This window comes from Manis javanica, chromosome 11 (assembly GCF_040802235.1).
Source record: "Manis javanica isolate MJ-LG chromosome 11, MJ_LKY, whole genome shotgun sequence".
Classification (NCBI taxonomy): domain Eukaryota; kingdom Metazoa; phylum Chordata; class Mammalia; order Pholidota; family Manidae; genus Manis; species Manis javanica.
In genome coordinates this window covers 77,270,822-77,292,617 of record NC_133166.1, presented here as the reverse complement: position 1 = coordinate 77,292,617, position 21,796 = coordinate 77,270,822, and the positions used below count along the sequence as shown (strand labels likewise).

Sequence of the window (21,796 nt, the reverse complement as noted above, 5' to 3'; positions counted from 1 at the left end):
GCAGAGTAAGCAAGAGGGAGAGTGGTAGAAGATGTGGGGCTGGGCAGACTGTGGAGAGGGCTGTGTAAGTCATGGCAAAGCCTTTGGCTTTTATCCTGGGTGAGATAGGAAGCAATATCTGAGTAACTAACAGAATTAGAAGAGTACAAAGTAGTTGGGGAGAAAGTTCCTTTCTCTGGTTCCATGGTGTGCATTGCCTCCATTCTCTACTTTGGTTTCACTTATCATCCTTGTGTCGACTTCATGATCGCCCACCCACCACAACCTATCTTGAGTTTGGAGGCCAAAGAGCATAGTGCTAAGAGTATTTGTTTATTCACTCAAAACGTATTTCTTGAGTGCTCTCTTAGGTACTGGGGCTTCAGCCAAGAACAAATGGAGCTTGCATTCTGGTCCATGGGCTCGGGGATCATACAGCTTGGCTCAAGTACCTACACATACCCTACAAGCTGTGCAACCTCAACCAGGTAGCTTCAGCAATCTGTGCTTCCATTTCCAAATCAAAACAGTGGAATAAGGAGAGGACCAGCTCACAGGGGCTTTTTAAGCTACTGTAAAGAACTCAGAATAGCACGTGGCATACAGGTGACCCTCAGTAAATGTAGGCTATTATTTTTAAGTTGTGTAGGCTATTACTGGAGAAAGAAACAAGTTAGAGAGGTACTGTTATTGCATGGTGGTAGACATGGAAACTAGGAAACAAATTTGAAAATACAAGGTAGCTAAAATTGTATCCTCTGCACGTCCTTTCCCTCAGCACACCGTCATTCCTTTCCTCTTTCTGAAATGACCTTGTGCCACCTCCCACTTTGGCCCCCAATTCAAATCATGAGTGTATAAACAAAGGAGGAGGTAATTTTCCCTTTGTACTTCTATTTTATCTACTGTTCTGGCTGATTTTCACTGGCAGAGCCCTGGCAGAACCCCAGCAACCTGCACTTGATCATCACCAAGCTCTGTGCAGCAGAATTCTCAGTTGTTCCTCCCTGCCTTCTCTTTTCCTATCTTCTTGTTTGAGAGTTTTCTAGGGCCATAAAGCTAGAAAATGAAACCCCTTCAAAAGATTTAGAAGTGCTTGGTCAGCTAACTGGAGCCCCACTGACACCCAGGTCCCCAAGGGCAGACCTCTCTGTGTGGGTCACACGTTTTTGGTCTCCGATAACACCTGGTTCTCTCTAGCTGAGGTGTCAGGGGCTAACTGTGGTCTTTGGCCCCATGTAGGCAGCTTTTGCTCTCTGAGGTACAATGCCTGACCACACTGTGTAGGTCGGCACGCCCGAGGTCAGCCACTCAGGGGAGAATGTTGAGAATTCACTGGATTTCCCACAGAGGGGAGAAGTCCCTCATTTTCCAGCTTAATAGCATCTCTAGGAGTTAGACGAAGTTGTCAAAGGACCGTCACGTGTTCATTTAATCCCACTACAACCCTATGACGTAGACATGCTGCTTCTATTCAACAAGAACATGGGAGAGGCCAGAGGGTCAGCAGCAGGCGGTGGGTCCAACCTCGAGCTGCTTCATCGTTTGTGCTTTATCTAATTCCCAGTGGCAAAAAAAGACACTCAAACTGTACACTAAGGCCTGGAAGGCCTGACCCCGGAGACTATCTGACAAAATCCCTGAGATCCTTCAGGCTCACTGAAATTGCTTTGCCCTCAAACATGCATACTTAGTCATGAATTGGGTTTTCAACCCAGGCAAAACTGTGCAAATGATTCCCAGATGTTGTGAGCTGATTGCCAACACCCCAACAGGCCATCAGTCAGACAAAGAGCTTGTTTAATCAGAAAAAGCCCCATTTTACCATTCCCTGTAGTGGGAGGTGGGAAGGGGCTGCAAACACTGGCCATTTTCTTCAGCACAGATCACCAGCTCAGAGCAATGCGGGCCCAGTCACGAGCGCCATTTCTGTTATGGACTGCACACGCCAAAATGGAGCAGTCCTGCAGGTTTCTGGAGTTGGATGTTGGACATGAGGGTCATCTATTTGAAATGCTTTTGGATTTCTTTTTGACACAGAGGATAATAGTGTAGATGCTGAATTTTGTCCACTTGCCTCTGGGCTTTCGCTGGCTTTCAGAAGCAACCACGAATTTACTTCTTCCTGCAGTGAGCACCTGAAACCATTTCCTGAGGCCTGGAAATCTGACGGCACTAAATATACATTTGGCTCTTTCTTAATGTTTTCTTTCATACTGTAACTGATGTGTACTCAAGCGAAACCAGTCATACAGCTGTGATTCCAAAAATTCACTTCATCAATATTCAGGAGTAAGAGTCCCTTCTTTTCCATGAAGTCCATGGAGTTTTTCCTAAAAGAAGTAAAACATGACCTGCCAGGAATAAATAAATGAGCAACCCAAAGAATAGGGGTTTGGCTTCCAACTAGGCCTTCAAGATCGGTGCCCCACACTACTTAGCCACCAGGGAAGAGGGCAGGAAGAGGGTGCGCAACACAGCCTCTGCACCTTTGAGCAAGTGACTAAAAGATCCTGCCCTGGAGAGATGGAGCCCAACAACTGGCACCTCGGATCCCCCTTCCATTGATGCATGTGGCACAATGATGCAGGTTGGCCCTGACCACAGATGTCCCAGAGGAAGCACAATGGAAGCCCACCTCCATGGGAGCCGTGGAAGGAGCAGGCAGACAGGGGGTGGTATAGGTGAGGGAGGAGATTAACAGGGGAAGAGGGGAAGGCATTGACAATGAGACCCTGGCAAGGGGACAAGGGCAGGACAGCATGCTTTGATGAAAACACAATAAGAAACGGGAACATAACATAACATAACATAACATAACATAACATAACATAACATAACATAACATAACATAACATAACATAACATAACATAACATAACAATATGACACAGAGGAGTCCCATCATGGGGTCTTCTCAAAGCTTAGTTCTTTGGTAGAGGTACCATCTAACACCACAGACACAGTGCTGGAAATGAACTTCCAATCTGTGAACAGGAGGCAGACAGTGTATTCACAATGACTTGGCAAATAAGAGTCAGGCTGTGGGCACCCAGCTCCCAGCTCCATTTTCCCCTCCAAGATCACCTGAAAACACTTGTGGTGTGTTGAGTATAGTTTCCCCCTGGTGCTGACTGCCCAGGTATTTATAATGGGAAGATGGGAGCATCTTCTAAAAGCTGTTCCTGATGGAGGACCAGAAGATCTGGGGGCAGTTCCCCACTCTTCATCCTCCTTTGACCTGATAAGCTCCTGGCATATAACCCAGTCGTACTGTTAGGGGTTAATGTGCCGAGGGACTAAAGAAAGCCTCCACTGTTTGAGGTGATATATGAAAAGCATTTGCTGTAATCGGAGCGACAAGGCACTATTTGAGTTGGCTGCCAGCAAGCATGTGGAGATGACTTTTAAGCACGGCCTTCTCTGTAATGGTAATAGCTGTATACTCAGCCACACATGTGCTCAGAGACCCAATGCCCCCCAAGGCAGATGAGGAACAGAGCAGCCTGGTCTGAAGGCAGGGCCACATGCCAGGAGTCACCCTCTCAACTCAGCTTAGCCCTGGCCCTGGAACCACACCGGTCCTGGTGGCAGTGCCATGGCCATCTCTGACCTCTAGGGCACCGGTCAAACTAGTCATAAATAGTCAGTGACATGCCCAGGCACCTGGAGAAAGCAGGTAATTCAAGAAGCAGTCTAGAAACAAAGATGGGAGCAATTCTGCATGAGAGGTTGAGAAGAACAGAAATATGACAACATCCCTAAGGGAAGAATGAGTTTGGGCAAAAGGCAAGGAGTCAGAGGAGCTGGTGGAAGGAGATGAGGCACAGCTTGGCCGGCCAGAAGGAAGAGAAAGCAGAGCACGGGTCCCATAAGACAAACTTGAGGGCAGCCCGATAATGAGATGAACACCAAATTTATCCAGAAAATTCCCAGCCCAGGACAGATGTATTTTCCATCAACAGTAAAAAATTGTGCAAAGGTCAGAATCTTCAAGAAAAGAGTCAATAAATGCAAAATAATCCTGTTCCCAGGAAAACAGAGGAGGGGGGTTCAGCTCTAACAAATGGGCCTTAATGAGGAGCAAGTGGACAGACACTACAGGGTCTATGGGCACTGAGCCATCCGATGTCACCAGAGCCTGTGAGAACAGGCTGCAGGGCATTTTCTTACACTAATAGGCATCTTTCAAAACATCATGGATGATCAAAAATGCCCTTTGTACCATTTTACTGAAAAATTGATTTGATAAAAAAGAGTGGTTTACAAAGGTCGAGAACTAAACATAAGAGCGGTAAACAAGACCAGAAGTGATGAGTGAGGGCAGAACTGGACGCATATGCTCACCAACTCTGCCCATGGACACCGCAGCACCCATCCTGCTGGTCTTGAACTTGCCTCAGCAAAGCTCATGTGGTCCCTGAAGATTTTCACAACATTTGCTCTAAATGTAGACTAAAATCCTCCAGAGGCTCATTTTTTCCCCCATGAATTCAAACACACTATTTTAAATGGTTATTCAAGTTATTTGGGAAAGAACATCAGTGTGGAGACATGAGGTCATCTGAAAGATTTGCTTTGTTTCCCAGGCATCCAGGCAATTCCATGCGTAATCCAGAATTTGTTCACTGCTCTTCAAAGAACAATGAGCACTCCTCTGCCTCAACCTGCCATGCTAGGGATTCACGCAAGAGTTTTAATTGGGTTTCGTCACGTCACACGGTATAAGGCAAAGTACATAATTAAGTAAATCTTTCTTTAAAGGGAGCAGTCAACAAATGGGGAAATCCAACCATACTTCAACACTTCCTATTAACATGGGCATCATGCAGAGGAAACCCCCTCACTTGGAAAACTGAAAGCTGACACAGGATAGTGAACCAACTTGATGAGCAAGGATGCCAATCTCTCTTTTTGGTTACTATTAATAGTTTTAGTATTATGTTGCAATCCCCCCCACCCCCAAAAAGGTGTTTTTCTGCAAACAGGGCTCTGAAATTCTGAAGCCAATGGTCTACCAAGATGCTGATATTTAAAGAAATAAATTCAGGCAAGAGAGGCACCAAAGGACGGGTGCTTTGAGCTCCATCATTTCCTAGCGCTGCACTTGTTAAGCTGTCTGTGGTGAGGAGTCACCATTTATTTCTCATTATGTTCAAAATACAAGCCCCATTTGTTCATTCTGAGATTCAACCAACATAAGCTACACTGTTACTTCCTACAGAAGTTTCCAAATGCTCAGTTTCTGGTTTGTCACAGACCCGTGACTGTGCAGCCCTGATGGCCCACTGACCACACCGGGAGTTGCCAGGGCCAAACGCATCGTTGTTTATTCAGAACTGGGATGCTTACGTTATGGACACTGTAACTGAGATGCAACCTAGTCCACCCAGACCTCTACCCATAGCTCTAAACAGTAAACCCATAAAAAGGAACCTATCACAAAGAAAAGTGGATATCAGCAACCCTCAACAAACTGAGGTTTTATTGTTGTTCTACTGATTTCAAAAACCTGCAGAGCCACCTATTCCATATGTGTTTTATAAGCAGTGGTCATCAGTTCGTGGTCATCAGTTCATGGTCATGATGGAAAAACCTCCCATCTGACTGTCTGTTTAGCACAAAGAGTAACCAGAGTCCGAGTGAGGAAATGAAGCTGGAACCCCACCCGCAGCCACTTCCTGGCTGCACAGCTTTGGGTCAGTTACTCAACCCCAAGGCACTTCCTTCTCTACCCATAAAGCAGGCTCCCCTGCAGGACTACTCTGAGGATCAGGGGAGAGACTGTACAGTAAGGGCTCAGTACAGTGATGCCTAGTAATGTTCAGTGCACGTCAGCCACATTGTCCACAAATTTGGCACATGGCATCTGTCACGCCTGAAGGGAAGTGACTCTCAGCACAGTGTCCTGAGAGCAGGCCACCCCGTGTCCTCACCTGCAGCTGTGGCCGAGTTCCAGGGCTCTGCAGAGTCAGAGGGCAGCCTCTCCAACAGTCAAGCAGAAAGAGTCAAACAGTGGGGAGCACAGATTTGAAGCCTGGGGGTTGACTCTGCCCCCAAAATCCCTATGTGGAAAGATGCTCCTGTTCATTGATATAAAACCACAACCACTGAAGTATTTCTAGTTTTGGCCCTAGCAATGAAGCCAGATTCCACCCCATCAAGTGCTACCCACACTATTGCCTTGCACAGCTTTGCTTTGGCTCAAACGGAAAACCCCACTGACACCAAGCCTCAGTTTACTCTCTGACAACATAGGCTAGGCTGGTTTTGACTCATCACATGGACCTTTGGGGACCCAAAGAGGTGAAGTACACCCCTGTTTCTGTCTCTTAATTGTGGCCCTCGAGCAAGTCACCCTGTCTTCTGCGTCCCTGCGTCCCCATCAGTGACAGGGTGGTTGTTCCTCGCTGCCCCCATCTGCGGGAGGCGTGGAGCCACAGCTGTTATTGACAAGAGCAGCAGGGAAAATGGGCTATTGGTGTGGGAGGAATAGATGTGCACATAGGAGGAATTATTCTCTTTCACTTGGTGCTTTTCCCCCCCACTGCACATTGTAGACCTTTTAAACACAAACCATGTACTTTCAGTGCCTTAAACTATTTACCTCCAAGTGTGATCAGCATTCACCACAAGGAAAGCCATAAAGGACTTAGGCAGCCCTCGATACTTTCCAGCTCCTTGAAAGTTCATACCACAAGCCCCTGGAATTCTGGGGGGCCATGAGACCAGGCTTTATTTATTGATGATGTCATCTGCCAGGCTTCCCACCTGACTGCATCGGTCCATCATTTTGGGTTCACCTCAATGTTTCCATACTACCCCTTAGCTGTATAAGCAAGAGTCTCAGAGAACTGTCTTTGCCATTCCAGTGCCTGAGTGTCTGCCTGTTTGTGAATCCTCCTGACTACCACAAACACTGGCCTAGCTTGCCCAGCACTCAGGCCTTCCCAGCCTCTCATTCTGACAGCTCTGAAACACTGCTGCGTTCCTGCAGCAGGAACACTGGTTCTCCCTAAACACTGTCCATCCAGAACCTTAACCTCTTCTTGCTTCAAATTCTTCTTCTGGGGTTTCTGGTGAGTCAATCTGTAAAAATCTCTGAGCTGAAGGCTCTTCACATTTAAAGTGTTTCAGTTTAGTGGGGTGCACTGGAGATCAAATCCCATCTGGGCATGGACAGTTTTCTCCAGCATCAAAGCCAGGTAGTCATCCGATATAAACTTGATCTCCCTCAGTGATGAGGTCCTCACACTCTCTTGGTGCAGCTTGAATTCTTTTTCTTCATTCTGAGCTGGGAGATACGTTCCTTCCACCATTAGGTTTTATCCAACCTTTGCCCAAATCCATGGGACATCATGGCCCAGAAATCGCTGGGGTATCCAGCTAACCTCCACTATAGAGTGCCTAGTCCCTCAACACTTGAGTCTCTCTCTCTCTTTTAGACATGTTCTAATAACCTACTTAGGCCCTAGGATCTTCTGTGCTTGTGGCACTTCTCATATTCTATGCCATCTCTTTATTCCCTCCCCAAATGGCATGGACACAACATCCCAGTGAGCTTGATCAACAGTGCTGGACAGCACAAAAAATTTACATACAGGCAGACTAACACAATGGTCCCTGTTGTCAGGGGCCAGCACACACATGCTAGTCCCTATCCACAGGCTGGCTTTCTGTGGTTTCAACCCACTGTCATCCCTGGTCAGGAAGCAGAGATCCTCCTGACATAATATCAGAAGGTCAATGGCAGCCTAACTTAGCTGCATCACAATGCCTGTGTCATTCACCTCACTTCATCTCAACACGTAGGCATTTTATCACCTCACAGCATCACAAGATAAAGATGGGCGAATGCAGTACAGGAAGGTATTTAAAGAGAGAGACCACATCATATAACTTTAATTACAGTATATTGTTATAACCGTTCTATTGTATTAGTAGTTACTGTTGATCTCTTACTGTGCCTAACTTCCAAGTTAAACTTTACCATAGGTATGATGTATAGGCAAAAACAGTCTCTGGAGGGCTCAGGACTGCCCGTGGTCTCAGGCATCCACTGGGGGGTCTTGGAACATAGCCCCCTGGCTAGGGGGATGAGGGGGAGGCTGCTGTAGTTCCTGTGTTTTCCATACCTTGAAGTCAGCCAACTGTTCATAGGACAGTAAACATGGCGCCAAGGTACAAGAAGCCCAGTGCTGGTCTCCACAAGCCCCGCACGCTGCCTTCACGTCTTAGTGAGGATGCCAGCCCTGTGCTCCTCCCCAGAAGTGCCCTGTCCCATATGTGTGCTTTTCATGTCACCTTCATGAGGACAAGAAAAGCCACACAATATCCTTTCTCACTGACACACTAGCTGAGTCCACACCAATAACCATTTGTATGGTTCTTCACAATTTACAGTCATCTTATCTTATTCAGAGGAGTAGGTACTACCCTCACTTTAAAGATGGGGAAACTGAGGCAGACCTAGACCTCGAACCCATAGGGTCCTCTAGGCTCTCGCCTGGTGCTATTCAGGCCACATCCTGCATCCTGCCTCCTCAGCAGCTCTCGAATCTCAGGTGTAAAAAGTTTCCTGGGGTTATGTTCCAAGTACCAAATAAAGAATGAATCACAGAGGAGAAAAAAGCAGAAGGATCTGGTTTCTGTCTTCTGGCTTGGCTATAAATTAACTCCTAGGTCGACTTTCCTGATCCTTGGTTTCCTCATTAAAATAAGGAGATGGAATCAGGCAGGCCCTGCAATGCTTTCCTACCCAGCTGTCCTGGGTCCCCTGCCCTGTCTCAGTCACATTGCTAAAATTAGGCAGGAAACATTGCTGAAATACCTTTTTTTGTTTTGCATGTTTGTGAGTTTCTAAGATTAACTGGGTAGTATATAATAACCATCCAGCTAGTCTGTCAAAAATGAAAAAAATCGCCATCTATTTAACAGTTAATTTTTAAGCAGTTCTTTTTCTGTAATGAGAGTGTAAATCTGAGAACACCAGCCATAGGGCTGTGTCCACAAAAGCCCTCAGCCCATGGAGGACATCTTTAGAGTCATGCAGTCGCAGAGCTGTGTTTTTCAGCCCACTGGACACCTGGCAGGGTCTGGAGATGTTTTTGGTTGTCACAGCTGAGGAAGCTGCTATAGGAATCTGGTGCAGAGAGGCCAGGAACGCTGTTGAACATTCTGGAATGCACAGAACAGTACCCTCCCCCACAACACAGAAGTCCCTGCCTCAACATGTGGACAGTCGGAGGTTGAGAAAGCCTGCCTTAAAGAGGAGGTCACAGAATGACCCCAGCTCCTCCTAGCATTTCAGCCCACCTGGGCCACATGAGGCTAGCACACAGGCTCACTTGAAAGAATGGAGGGTCTGTTCACCTCTCTTACCTTGCGAAGAAGGAGGCGGCCACCGAGGTGCCTGTGGCAGTCTCACTGGCCAGGCAGGAGCCCTGGGAGGCGGGGACACTGCAGGCAGAAGGCTTGTCTGCATTGTAGCGGTTCAGCACTGCTTCTGTCAGGCCCTCCCGGCCCGCCTCTGTCATCAGCTGGGAGATCTGACACAGAAAATGGATACTGAGTTATTACCTGGGGCTCATGGCGCTCCCTGACCACCACCTCTCTATGCAGTGAGGGGGGCCAGCATGCAGGGCACAGGAGGGGGCCGAGTGGGAACATGCCCCCCAAGTACACTTGGGTACATGTTATCTGAGTACTGTGGGTGCCTATGGCTTCTCTAAGGCTCTTTCCCAGCATTTGAGCTAGGAGATCCCCTCATTTCATTAAAAACAATGGAATAAAACTACCCCCTGACATAGTAAAATTCCATTTTTGTCTGTGTCTCCACTCCATGTGGAAAGGAAAGCATGAGCCATTAACCAAGCCCTAGACCAGACCAGTAACATCAAACAGGGCCCCTTCCCCATATTTGTGCTTTGGATGTCACCATTCATAAGGACTAGAAAAGCTATACAATATCCTTCTTAGTGACACACTAGCTGAGACCACTAACAGAAATGGTAGTTTCCTACCAGGAACATCCCTGAGAGCTCCCAAATACATGAGTGGGGCAAAGATAGCATTTGCTAAGGGAGAAGACAGCCTGCTAAGAACATAAGGAATTAAGCAAACCTCTATTTGCTGCTACTCTTTGCTATAGGCAGCCAGCGAACAGACGACTTAGAGAAGCTGATAAAAATAGATACAGCTACCATGAATTACCACTGGCTGTTGCTGGCGGTGGGTTGTTTTTTGTTTTTTTTGTTTTTGGAAGAGTCTAGATCATTTCAACAGATTAAATTTTCCTACTGGTTCATTAAGATAAACGGTTTCTATTTTGTTTGCAGTGATTCCCTTTATAATCGAAGTTCTAGTGGATGGGTGGGTCGATTTTGCCTAAATCCACATAATATGCTATGAAGAACCATACTTCTGGGAAAAATGAGAATCTTGTATAGGAATATACTTTTGGAAAGTGCTAATTTCATGACAAATGTATTAATTACGCTGGCAAAGTCTAAGCCCGCTATTTGGAATGCCTGTGACTTTAAAAACAGTCTCCTTGCAAGGGAGAAAAAAATGCTACTTAAAAAAAAGGAAACTTAATTCAAAATAGAGTCTGCTGCCAGCTCTTAAATGCTGAGTGGAAAATGTTTCTAATTGCCTAGAAAATACAAGTGCAATAAAGCAAAGATCAGGAACAGTTTCCACTTTGTAACTGAGCAGGCTAGAAGGCCAGAGAAAGAGTCCCATTTGTTAACCTTTGAACATAAAAACATTTGTACTTTCCACTATGAGAATAGCCATTACTCTGATCCTCATTGACTTGAAACTTTGCTCTGCTTAAATTCATGCTCTTGCTTGGAAAGCCTTGGCATTATTCAGCTGAAATTCTGCCAACACATACTTTCTTCTCATTCATTCAACTCATTGTAAGGAAGCCCTACCCATGTAAGAGAAACTGGAGGAGAAGCAGCAAAAGCAGCTGATGGCTGGCCTGAGAACACTCCCTGCACTTAGCATGTGCAGAAGGCCCATGTCACCTCTCCATGGGCTTCCTATGGGGTGTGGCTGTCTATGGGGTGTGGGCCCCCTCAAGCAGCTGCCACTCTCCTGAAGGAATGAGGCAGGCTGGAGGGGACAACTGAAACAACTGAGGAGCTAAGGATGTGTCCATGCACACTCTTGTAACCAGTAAGCAGCATTTATGAAGCCCCTGTGGTGCACGATGCCATCTGAGACAATGCCCCGAAACAGAATCCAAGAAAATGCAGCACCCCTTTTTTTTTTCTTCATCAAGTAGCTACAGTCTAAGACACATGTACCAATGTTGATTTGCAAATACATCTGAGGAAAGGTAATAAACCACTAAGTGAGCGCCTTGTGCAACATCCTAGCACTTGCATCAGAGGGTTCCTAACAGGGCTACATCTGATCTTCTGTTTGTGCTGTTTCCTTTCTGTTAACAGTGTTTCTAATCTGAAGTTTCCAGGAAAGAGAATGGAATTCTTCCACCTCACTATGTAGGAACTGTCCTTGCAGGTACCTGCAAACCCACAGAGAAGCCACCAAGGTAGATGTGGCAAACGGTAAGATGCCTAACCCAGAGCCACATATTTCTGGGTTGGGTCCAGATTCCCCAGTCTGATCCAGGATGAACGTGAGCACCCTGTGGGTTTAGTTTTCAAAAATGTCACTTAGCAAATGAATTTCAATGCTCTGGTCTCCTTAAGAGAAAGCTATTGGCTATTTTGTGCTAAGCAAGTTTGAATCTCTTTTAAAGAATTAGGGATCAGTGGACATGTGACCCTCAATTCCCAATCCGATAAGTACAATTATTCAGTAATCAATTGATTTTAGAAGTCAGAATCACAGAACGTCTCTGAGCTAGAGGGGATTATCAAGCTCACCCTTGTCAAAACTCTTTTTCTTAAATGAGGAAACTGAGGAGCAGAGCAGTGATTCACGCAAGCTGACATGTAGCTGAGAACAGGACCCTGACTCTATAGAGAAGTGCTCGCCTCTCTTTCTCTCCTCCACCCCCTCTTTTTCCCTGGATTCCTTGTAATAACAAAAAATTAATGTAGAGAAAAAAAATCATAATGAAATACAAGTGTACCCACTACCATAAACAAATATTAACATTTTCTCTATATTAGGAAGTCTTTTTAAAGGAAACCAAACTTTACTTCATATAAAATTGAAACTTCCCAAGTCCTAGTCACATTGCTTCCTCCCAGCCCCCTTTCCAGGTACAGCTACTATCAGGATTTTGGTGGGAACCACTCCTGTTCCCTCTTGACCGTGTGCCTTGCATCCCACCCACTCTCTCCTGAGAGCCTTGCTGAGCTCACTCTGGGTTTCTTCTGAGCATTCTCTGGGGTTTGTGCTGCTTGTTCCACAAGGGGAAGCGGATTTCCTCCTAAATACCTACTCCCATAGGCTCTCACTCCCTGGAAGTTCATGTTCTCATTTTATTTACACCCTGTATCTTCAGGGATCACAAACTTTCAGACATAACACACAAATAGCTGCAGCAACTTCCCATTTACCTCCCTCTCACTCTCTGTATTCTAAGGTTCTGGGCTCCCCTAATTCCTCAAACACTCCCCACCTCCTGCCTCAGGGGCTTTTGCACCTGCCTTCACTCTCCATCCAGAATACTTCCACTTTCCTTTCAGATCCAAGCTTCACTTTCTCAGAGAAGTTTCCTTCCAGATGTTTTACAGAACTGCAGTCTTTTCCTTCAGTATCTTTACCTTGGTTCATATTATGCACTTAATAGGAGGGCACTATATCTCAGCACACAACAGATCCAGGACAGCAAACAGGTCAAGGGCTGGTTTTCCCCAGAGATCAACACAAGGCCCGGCACACAGCAATGTTTAAAGCATGTTTGTGAAATAAATCTGAGCTATTCTTATTTTCTACTGCTCACATTTATCTAATTAAATCTTCTTAAGTCCTTCAAGTAAGATTTTTTTGCTTGGCTACTGGAATACAATGGTATTTCCCTGCCCCCTGTCATCAGCAAAGTGCAGTGTTTTGGTTCTGCTCTGTGCTAGTCTGTGCCTCTTTTTCAGTCCACTAGTTCATTGGCTCATTTATTCAAATGAATAATCACATGTACTTAGTATGTACCCAGCACTAAGCTAGCATATGTGCAAACATTTCTTGCAGCCTCCTGTCTTCAACTTTTTTTTCTTGCAAGTTGGGTACAACTCACTAGCAATCAATATTCTGTACAGAGACAGTCCACAAGACAGCAGACTTAAAGCAATTACTATTATCTCTGTTTAGCCAAATCTCTGTTAATTCTGAAAAACAGAGGAGCTAGGCTTGTTCTCAGTAGATGCAGCTATAACTGCTAACTTAACAATTAAAATCATATCCATTCTAGACCATTCTGGACGAGAAGAAGCCCCCTTGTCAGATAAGCTGTAATTTGTTATACATACAAAGAATGCTGGGTTTTGAAGGGTAAGTGTCATTCTTAATACCAAGAAGTTACTCTTCCTCAACCCTGCAAACTTTCTTTAGGACAATACCATAGGTTGCCGCTGAGCTGTTCCACTTTAAAAGAAACAAAATAATTGCCTGCTGGATGGAATCTGACTATGAAAGAATTGTTCCCATCTGAATTATTTCTCTGGCTCTTTAAAACTGTGATAGCTTGTCACTGAATTGATTATGCTTTAAGCAGAGAAGGCTGTGGATCCTTATCTACGATAATTACATCACCACTAACAAAATAAAGGATGCCCTGATATTTGCCTACCCCTTTGTTATTCATAAATCTCTTCTTCCTCATATATGCCTCATTTGAAACAACTAATATTAAGTTAGATAGACAGGTTGGCTATCCCCATTTCACAGATGTGAGGCTCAGAGAAGTTAGTGACTTGTCCAAGACAGTTCAGCCATTTATCAGGAAATGCAATGAAAACACGGACCTCTGACTCTTTTTTCTTATTTTTGGTCTTGCCTCAGTTACTGGGGTACTGAATAGCCCCAGCATCACAACTTGGGGGATCACAGTAATTACTTAGTCACTGACCTCAAGAGATCTGAAAGAAAGCTAGACAGGAAAACCTGCAGTCAGCCAAAAGCCCAGGAACTCACCCTCACTCCAAAATTAAGGGGTGGGGGAGCAGTGTAGAAATACTCTGTGGCTTGGGAATAAGGGGCTTCCAACATGTGGTTTTAGCCAAATCTTTAGGTCGATGAGGGCCGCAAGGGACAAGGCGTGAGGAAGGTATGTCGGTTTCCATGGGATGAGCAGCGAGGTCCGGGGCCTACGCCCAGGAGGAGGTGCTGAGGCAGGCTCACTTCCAGCGCACCTCCAGAGGGAAGAGACCCGGGAGGCTGCAGCCGGTCACCCCACTGGAATGAGAGCACAGCCTTGCTGTGGGCTTCGCAGCCAATTCCTCACTCGGCAGACCCCCAGCCAGAGCCGTCCACAGGGGCGCTGGCGGGCAGACATCACAGTCCATAGAGGGGTTTCTATTCCTCGATGTCCTAGTGATAAGGCTAACAGAGACCCACCCCACGTTCTCTAGCTGTGCCCCTGTGGTGGCCTACCACCTACTCAGTAGTGTTCATTCTTCTCCTGGGTTCTGAATTTCATCTCACAGCAGCAGCCCTTCCTACCAGGGGGTGGGCCCCCCACTCCCCGTGCTTCGGTACTGAGTCTCTCTAAGGGGGCCGGCTTTCTGCTGCCAGCTCTAACAGAGGCTCTGCTCTGCATGCAATCAGCAGTCTGCCCTGAAGCCTTGCTCCAGACCCTGAGAAGCCCTGCCCCTCACCAGACACCTCAGCAGCGCCCCCTCCAGTTCCCAGGCCACGTGGGGAGCCCGTGAGACAGGCTGAAGGACAGGCTCCAGAGGGTCCCCACAGAGCTTCACTGCAGTCCTGAAGACTGTTGCCTGCAGAAACTGGAATCCAAGATCCTTTAACTATTTTCCCTCTGAGGAAATGGATGCTGCGACAACTGGCTACTTACAGAAGGGGAAGCGGCCATGAGCGGAGGGCCCAGATGGTAGCCTCGATCTGTGGGACTCAGAGGTGTTTTCACAGGGCTCTCTGCCCCTCAGTCCCCTTCCCCTCCCTTTAGCTGTCCCCCTCAGGACCAGTTCTATCTCAGGAGGCCCCTCCCTGAAGTCCACCCTCAGAGAAAATACCCAAGGCAGCAGGAGTCTCCAGACTCTCCTGTGTCAGGCATAGTACAGACAGAGCCTCACTGTTAAAGGACTATATTTACTTCTGCTTTTCACACTGTTCAGAATCAATTCTTTCTCTCACAGTACTCAGAAAGGTCCATGATTCTTACTGCGAAAACTCAGATTCAAAAACCTCATGCTATCCATCTAACACATCTGAAAAACCCTAAGTTTTGGTGGAAAGGATTCATTATTTTCATTATGTGTACAAGACATTGTCATAGCCTAAAAGCAGCTGAAAACGTGCTGCGGGGTCCTAATCACAGACTTTGTGGGGGGCTGGATTTGCATCGAAGGATTTTGTTTGGTTTAGTTGGGATTAAAACCTTTTAGCTTCCCATCTCAGTTACACGGGACCATTTCACTAAAGTAACAGTGTCTGTTACTTTCAAAACACCCCATCGTATGGGTGTGGGTGGTGGGAAATTAAACACGGAGTGCCAGGAAAAGGAACCAGGTCTCAGGGAGTGGGTGCACATGTGTGTTTGCACACGTGTGTTTGTATACAGGGGTCCAGAATGTACATTAGTCCCAGCCACCCGCGTGAGCAGGGGGCTGCTCAGACAAAGCTGCTCGCTGTATTGTAATCTTAGGCAAGATTCATGTCTTTCCACCACATTTAAATTTTTGCACTGATAGTACCTCGGTATGAGGAACTCTTGTCCCCAAAGAAAGCATATCTTCACTCTGGTTCTGATCTTGGCCACAGAATCAAGACAAAAGATGTTTGCCTCTAAGAAATCAAGGTTGCTTCCACATGGCAAATTGCAATCTGTAAGCCGTTGACCTTTAACTTCCCCACTGCCAGGAACAACTCTGAGAGCTTCCAGAGTGTGTCAGCATGGGGTTCATCTCAAATGGCAATACTGACCCCAAAAGGCACCTCCCCCTGATTCTGCCCAGGCAGCAGAGAACACCAAAAGTATCCATTTCCTGTGCAGAGACATTTACAGACAGCAAACGCATCCTACTTAGTCTTTAAGTACATTTAATGACATTATGACCCTAAATCCCGGAAAACAACATTTAACAGCATTTTCTCTCCAGCAATTAATATCTAACTGTTTGGGGACATCTCTTTTATTGTTATTTATTACTTACACTGTTACTTAATGGTTTTATGGTTTTGCAAACAGTGGGTGCTCAATAAATATTTTTGATCCATGTTAGCACAAACCAACTCACAATTATCTCAAAAAAGATCAGTCTCAGCTAATGTTTAATCCTTCGTATTGTCTTAGGAAGCTTCCGCACCTCCATTTCCTCCCTTGCGCTCTTAGGGAATTAGGACACCAGAACAAAGTCTATGTAAAGTATAGATGAGGAAGGCAGATCTGCAAAGGAGAAGATCAGAAAATGCGTCCCTGAAGCCAGCATCACCAAGTGCAGCTGATCATGCGGACAGTCCACTTCGGGTGTACAGATAACAGAAAGCTGATGGTGGGCACAGAAAGGTGTCTTCGTGCAGAAGCCGCAATGTGGGGATACAGGCCCACATGCACATGCGCTGTGTTTGCTCTTATTAGAGAGAGAGAGAAAAGTTTACGTCCGTTTGTAGATGAGTCCTCGCTCTCGCTGCAGGAATCTGTGTCAATCCCCATTTCCAGTCCCTTCTGGGGCTGACTAAAATGGCCTCAGGCAAAGGCCACCCCCTCGCCCAGTCTCCCCCAGGGAGCGGCTGCACTTGGTGACCCCAAGGACAGAGCAGTGTGGGGGTGACTCTTGCTCTGACCACATGGGCGTACGTCTCCGGCTTCCGTACCACTCTTTCTGAGGACTGAAATGCTTCACTTCGTGTTTACTTTATCCTGGCACGCTGAGAAACAAAAGGAACACCCCGTGGAGAGGGTGCGCTGGGATGCGCTCCTCCTCCGCGGGCGTCCCTGTCAGCATGGCAGGGGCGTCCACCCTCGCAGAGCGCCTCCTCTGGGCTCTCCTCTGGCCGTGCTTTCTGCCCACGAGGGATGGGGCAAACTTGACCACAGTTAGACTTAAACCTCACTCTGCTTGTCTCTTCCATATGGAAACCAGACCTGTCCGGAGCCGAGTGGTGCCTCTCAGGGAGGGTTGGCCTTCGGCGCGGTGGGCGCGCTTCCTAGGCAGGATTGGCGATGGGGGGAAGCTGACATCAGCAAGACAAGTTTTCATTTAGAGGTCTCAGCAGACACTGAAACAAGTTAACAATTGCTGAGCTCTTTTTGCTTGAATAAAATCTACTAAGAACTAGGGCAATAATGTGGATTTTCCGCTGTCATCAGAAGAGTTTTTATTAAAAATAAAACAGAAGGGCAACTACTGTATGCTTCCGCTGGCATGAGACTGCTGGAGTCACCACATGTATAGGAACGGAAAGTAGGATGGGGGCAGCCAGGGCCGGGGGTGGGCATGGGGAGCTCTTAACAGCAACAGAGTCTCCGTGTGGGAGATGAGAAGGGTCTGTGATGATTACACAGCACATGGATGTGCTTAATGCCACAGAACTGCACACTTCAAATGTTAGGATGGTGCATTTTGTGTCATGTGCATTTTATCACAATTAAAAAAGAAACAAGGTAAAGGGCACCCAGAGCCTTTTGACCGAAGTCACAGCCCAAGAGGCTGATCACCGGGAGGACTAAGAAAAAGCGCAGGAGCAGAACCAAAGCCCAGGGCGGCGCACCTCCTATTCACAATGCAGAGCCCGGCCCACTACAGCCCAAGGTCAGGCTCAGGGACTGGCTGTGCCTCAGGGTTCAGAGCTCCTGATGCCGCACACAGCAGGTGCTCTATTTCCTGAATGTTCTGGAATTGCTTAAATAAGCAGCTCAAGGCTTGGGGATCGCTCTGATGCTCAGGCCTTCCTCCTGTGACAGCAGCAGCGGTGAGATGTGACCTCTGTGTGGCACTCTGTCAAGGGACTATAGATAGTCTCTGCCCAGAAACACCAGATGGTAAATTTTAGGTTATGTATATTCCACCACAATTTTTCAAAAAGGAGCAAGACAAAAAACCAACACTACCAAAGAGTTGCTTCTCTCTAGGCTGTCGCAGGTGGCCGTGGGCTGCCGGGATGTCACCCAGTAAGGGTGGTCAGGACTCTTGATGTCGAGGCCTCTGTCAGAGAATGGGGCCAAGAACTGACAGTTTCTACCCTCCAGGAGATCTGCCATCATGTTCTTCAGGGTGGCCTCAGGGAGAAGACCCCACATCTACGCCCACAGCCTGCAGGAGATGGGGTTGCTCTGAGCCCTCAGCCGAGGGGGGCAAAAGGGGAAGGAAACTGTGAGGGAGGTGGGGCTGAGGAAACCCCCCCTGAACTCAGGTCTCTGATTAAACAACATCTGATTTCTTTACATGCCCTAAATAAAACCCCATCCTTCCTTATCTTCCCTCATGCCTGCCAAGTCACACCTGAACAGTCTGTTAACATTCTTTCCATCATGTAGTGTTCCAGAACTGGGTTGGTTCAACGCTTTCCTCTGCTCCCTGTTTACTTTAAGGCATTTACTCACGACAGTTAATTTTCCTATGGCTGTTGGCATGCTGGCCCCAAGCACAGGCACTGACCACCTAACACAAAGCTTGACCCAGGCCTGGCCCAGTCCTTGATGCCCACAGGGGCAGAAATCACCTCTGAGCCTGTCACAGGCCTTGAGTCAGACAGATGAGCTCCTCCTGTCCAGCCCCTGACTAGCACCAAGGGGCCAGGATGAGATTCTTATGTCCCAGGCCTGGATGTTTGATTACCCTTATTATCTTAGCTTGCTTTGGCTATAAATTTTATTAGTGGCAATAAAATTATCCATCCACAGCATTTGACTCAGTGACCTCTTGCAAAAGAGAATTCCACACACTGGCCTCCACAAGGCCCGGCAAGCTGCCTTCTCCGCACCCTCGATTTACAGCCTTGCCTTCAACCTGGGCTCTGCCCTGTGTGATGAGACTCAGCAAGTAGAAGAGGCTGTGTTTCATGATACCATTATCAGGCCTTATATCTGACTCGTCAGCATGGATGACTGTTTTCTTTTATTCTCTGTGTTGCCAGAACATAAAGGGGCAGGGCCGCCTGCATGCTTTAGAAAAGACAGAGCTGCAGGATGAAGCAAAGGGCCTGTCACATTTCTGTTTGGGGCTCTCCCTTTACATTTCTTAGTTTCCAGATGGGCAGCTCAAAGCAGAGATCAGCTGTTCTTTTAAAGAATATCTTGTAACAGATACTGAAGTCCTACCATCAGGTTTGTAGTATTTCTACAAGCGCATTTCACTTCACCTTGAAGATATGCCGAATCACAATAATTTTAGGACTTCATCCTCAATTCTGTTTTGCAGGGTGGTTGTGGTGACATAGTCAGTGACATACAGTGATACAAGGAGTCCAGCTGATGTGAGCTGAGCTTCAGCTCCAAGAGCACTTGATACAGGGACCTCAGGCACCCTCACGGCTCCCCACCACACTTGGCGCCAGTTCTGAGCACTCACCGCAAGCCAGTTCTGTTCTAAGAACTTTACTGCATGTTGCCACGACCCTATGAAGTAGGTACAATTATTATCAAATAATAGCTTAAACTCTGCCACATGGAAAAACCCCAGCAGACAACACCACTGGGCTTGGCTTTGATCCTGGTTTTACCTTGCTCCAGTCACATCGTCCAGGGAATGTGCAGCTCAGCTACAGCTCCTCCCTTCCCCAGACCCAGTGCCCCTGAGGCACACCCCACACAGGAAGACTAAGGCCACCCACTCCATGTGTTCCCCAAACCTGTCTTTGTACGGGTGCCTTTGTTCATTTTGCAACTGCTTGTCACCGTCTCTTTCCCCAAGTGCCTGGCAAGCCAAGTGAGGGTGGGGACTGGGTTTTACTAACCTCAGTTTTACTAGCACAGAGTCTGGATATGGAATATATCTATAAATACATCAATTAATACACTAATTAACAAATACATGCAGGTAAAAATGGGCTTAGTTTGGTTGGGTTGGGATGGCTGGAGTTTGTTTATTTTTAAGGGAGAAAGGATGTTTTATCTGAGTAAAAATTATGAATAGTGCACACAAATCTCTATTCAATAAGATTATGGTATTTCAGCCTATACTTAATTCAATGTAGTAGTGAGACAAAACTATCGGGGAAGAAAGGGCCGACAAGGGACAGAGAGAAAGGAAAACAGGAGAACCAGGAGAAGGGGAAGAGAAAAGAGGAAGAAAATTAATTTACATAAAAAGGTGAAAAATGGGCACAGAGACCAGCAACCACTGCTCACTGCCAGCTAGGGAGTCTGTGACCACCACCACCATGGAGCTAAAATTCTCTGAAATACGGGGCAGGTCATCCTAGGAATGTGGCTGCTAGGAAAGGAGAAATCAAGCCCAGAACCTGAGCAGAGGTCCAGCTAGACTCAGAGAGCTGATATATTTAAAAATCCATTTTCCAAAACTGAGCCACTCTTTTTTCCTTTTCCAAACAAACATTTTTCCTTAACAAATAGTAGTAACCTTGGAAGAAAAGGGCTTGGAATTTTCGAATGTCTGAATACTTGGTCCATGTGACTTCCGCAGAATGGCACTGTCCTTTGGTTCTGCTTCCGAGGGTAGATAAAGGCAATCAGATTAAGACACTGGACACTGATAACCTGGAAGTGGAGCAGCACTTAATCCTAACACAGATCATGGCCTGTTCCATCCCTGTTTTCCCTGCTCTGCTTTGTCCAGAGAGGATATCATTGGCTTTAAGGAGCAGCCTCTCCCCAGAGCAGGTCACTGTTCTTCCCCTAGGTCTTAACTAATGCTTGGAAAACATTCAGGAAAACCAGAGTGTGTTATGGCCTGGAATTTAAAACGCGCTTTCCTTGTAGGCATCTTACTTCTTCATAGTTTCCTTGGCCTCTTGTGAGCAAGTCAGGAGGGACCTGCCGAAGATATTTGGCTGTCAGTGACCCACCTACGGCTGCAGAATGGCCAGTTTGTTAAATGCAAAAGCAATCTTGCATTCTAGACAGAACTGAGGAAACAATGCTGGAAACCCAGCAAACCAAGACAAGCATGTGCACATGTAAGCACATACACATGCATACACACACATGCACACTCTGCACACCCTCCTCAGGATGCTAGGGATAGTAGGCGAGAGAGCCTGCACAGGGCAGGGGGTGAGGCCTGCAGCTGCTGGGGCTCCAACATGGCAGCCCTGAGTACACAGGTCCATGGGGCTCAAATTAGCCGGGGTGGGGCTTTCCTCATATGGAGTCCCCTCACAGAAGCTGGCAGCAGTGGGCTGGCCCTCAAGTGTAGGACGTGTCCTGCTCTGCCCTAGCCAGTGCCAAACCACAGCCACAAAGGGAAGATGTCTAGACCAGAATCAGGCTGCAGTAAACGGAACTGCCAGTGTGAATCCCAGCAGCCAGCAGGGGGTGTGTCTACACCAGGCCCTTGGGGAAGCACTGCCTGAGTGCTACGAACTGATTCTGTGCCTCGCTTGGCTGACAACACACAGGGGCTTGGGCAAGTCATTTCCCTTCTTTCAGATACAGTTTCCCCATCAGCAAGACTGTATGGGATGAAATGAGATAATGCAGCTGAATGTGTTCTGTGGTCCCAAAATCATGAGCCAATATAAATCAGGGGTGTTTCACCTTT

At 46.9% G+C, this 21,796-nt stretch overlaps 1 protein-coding gene across 2 annotated transcripts in view; it reads right to left on the bottom strand.

Moving 5' to 3' along the window:
• KIF26B (kinesin family member 26B) overlaps window positions 1-21,796 on the bottom strand; it is a 425,993-nt gene that overhangs the window by 202,485 nt on the left and 201,712 nt on the right. For both annotated transcript variants that reach the window (XM_037013695.2, XM_037013694.2), the window contains exon 4: window positions 9,360-9,526. In XM_037013695.2, the coding sequence (XP_036869590.2) occupies window positions 9,360-9,526 (167 nt within the window). The remainder of the gene's footprint in view (window positions 1-9,359; window positions 9,527-21,796) is intronic.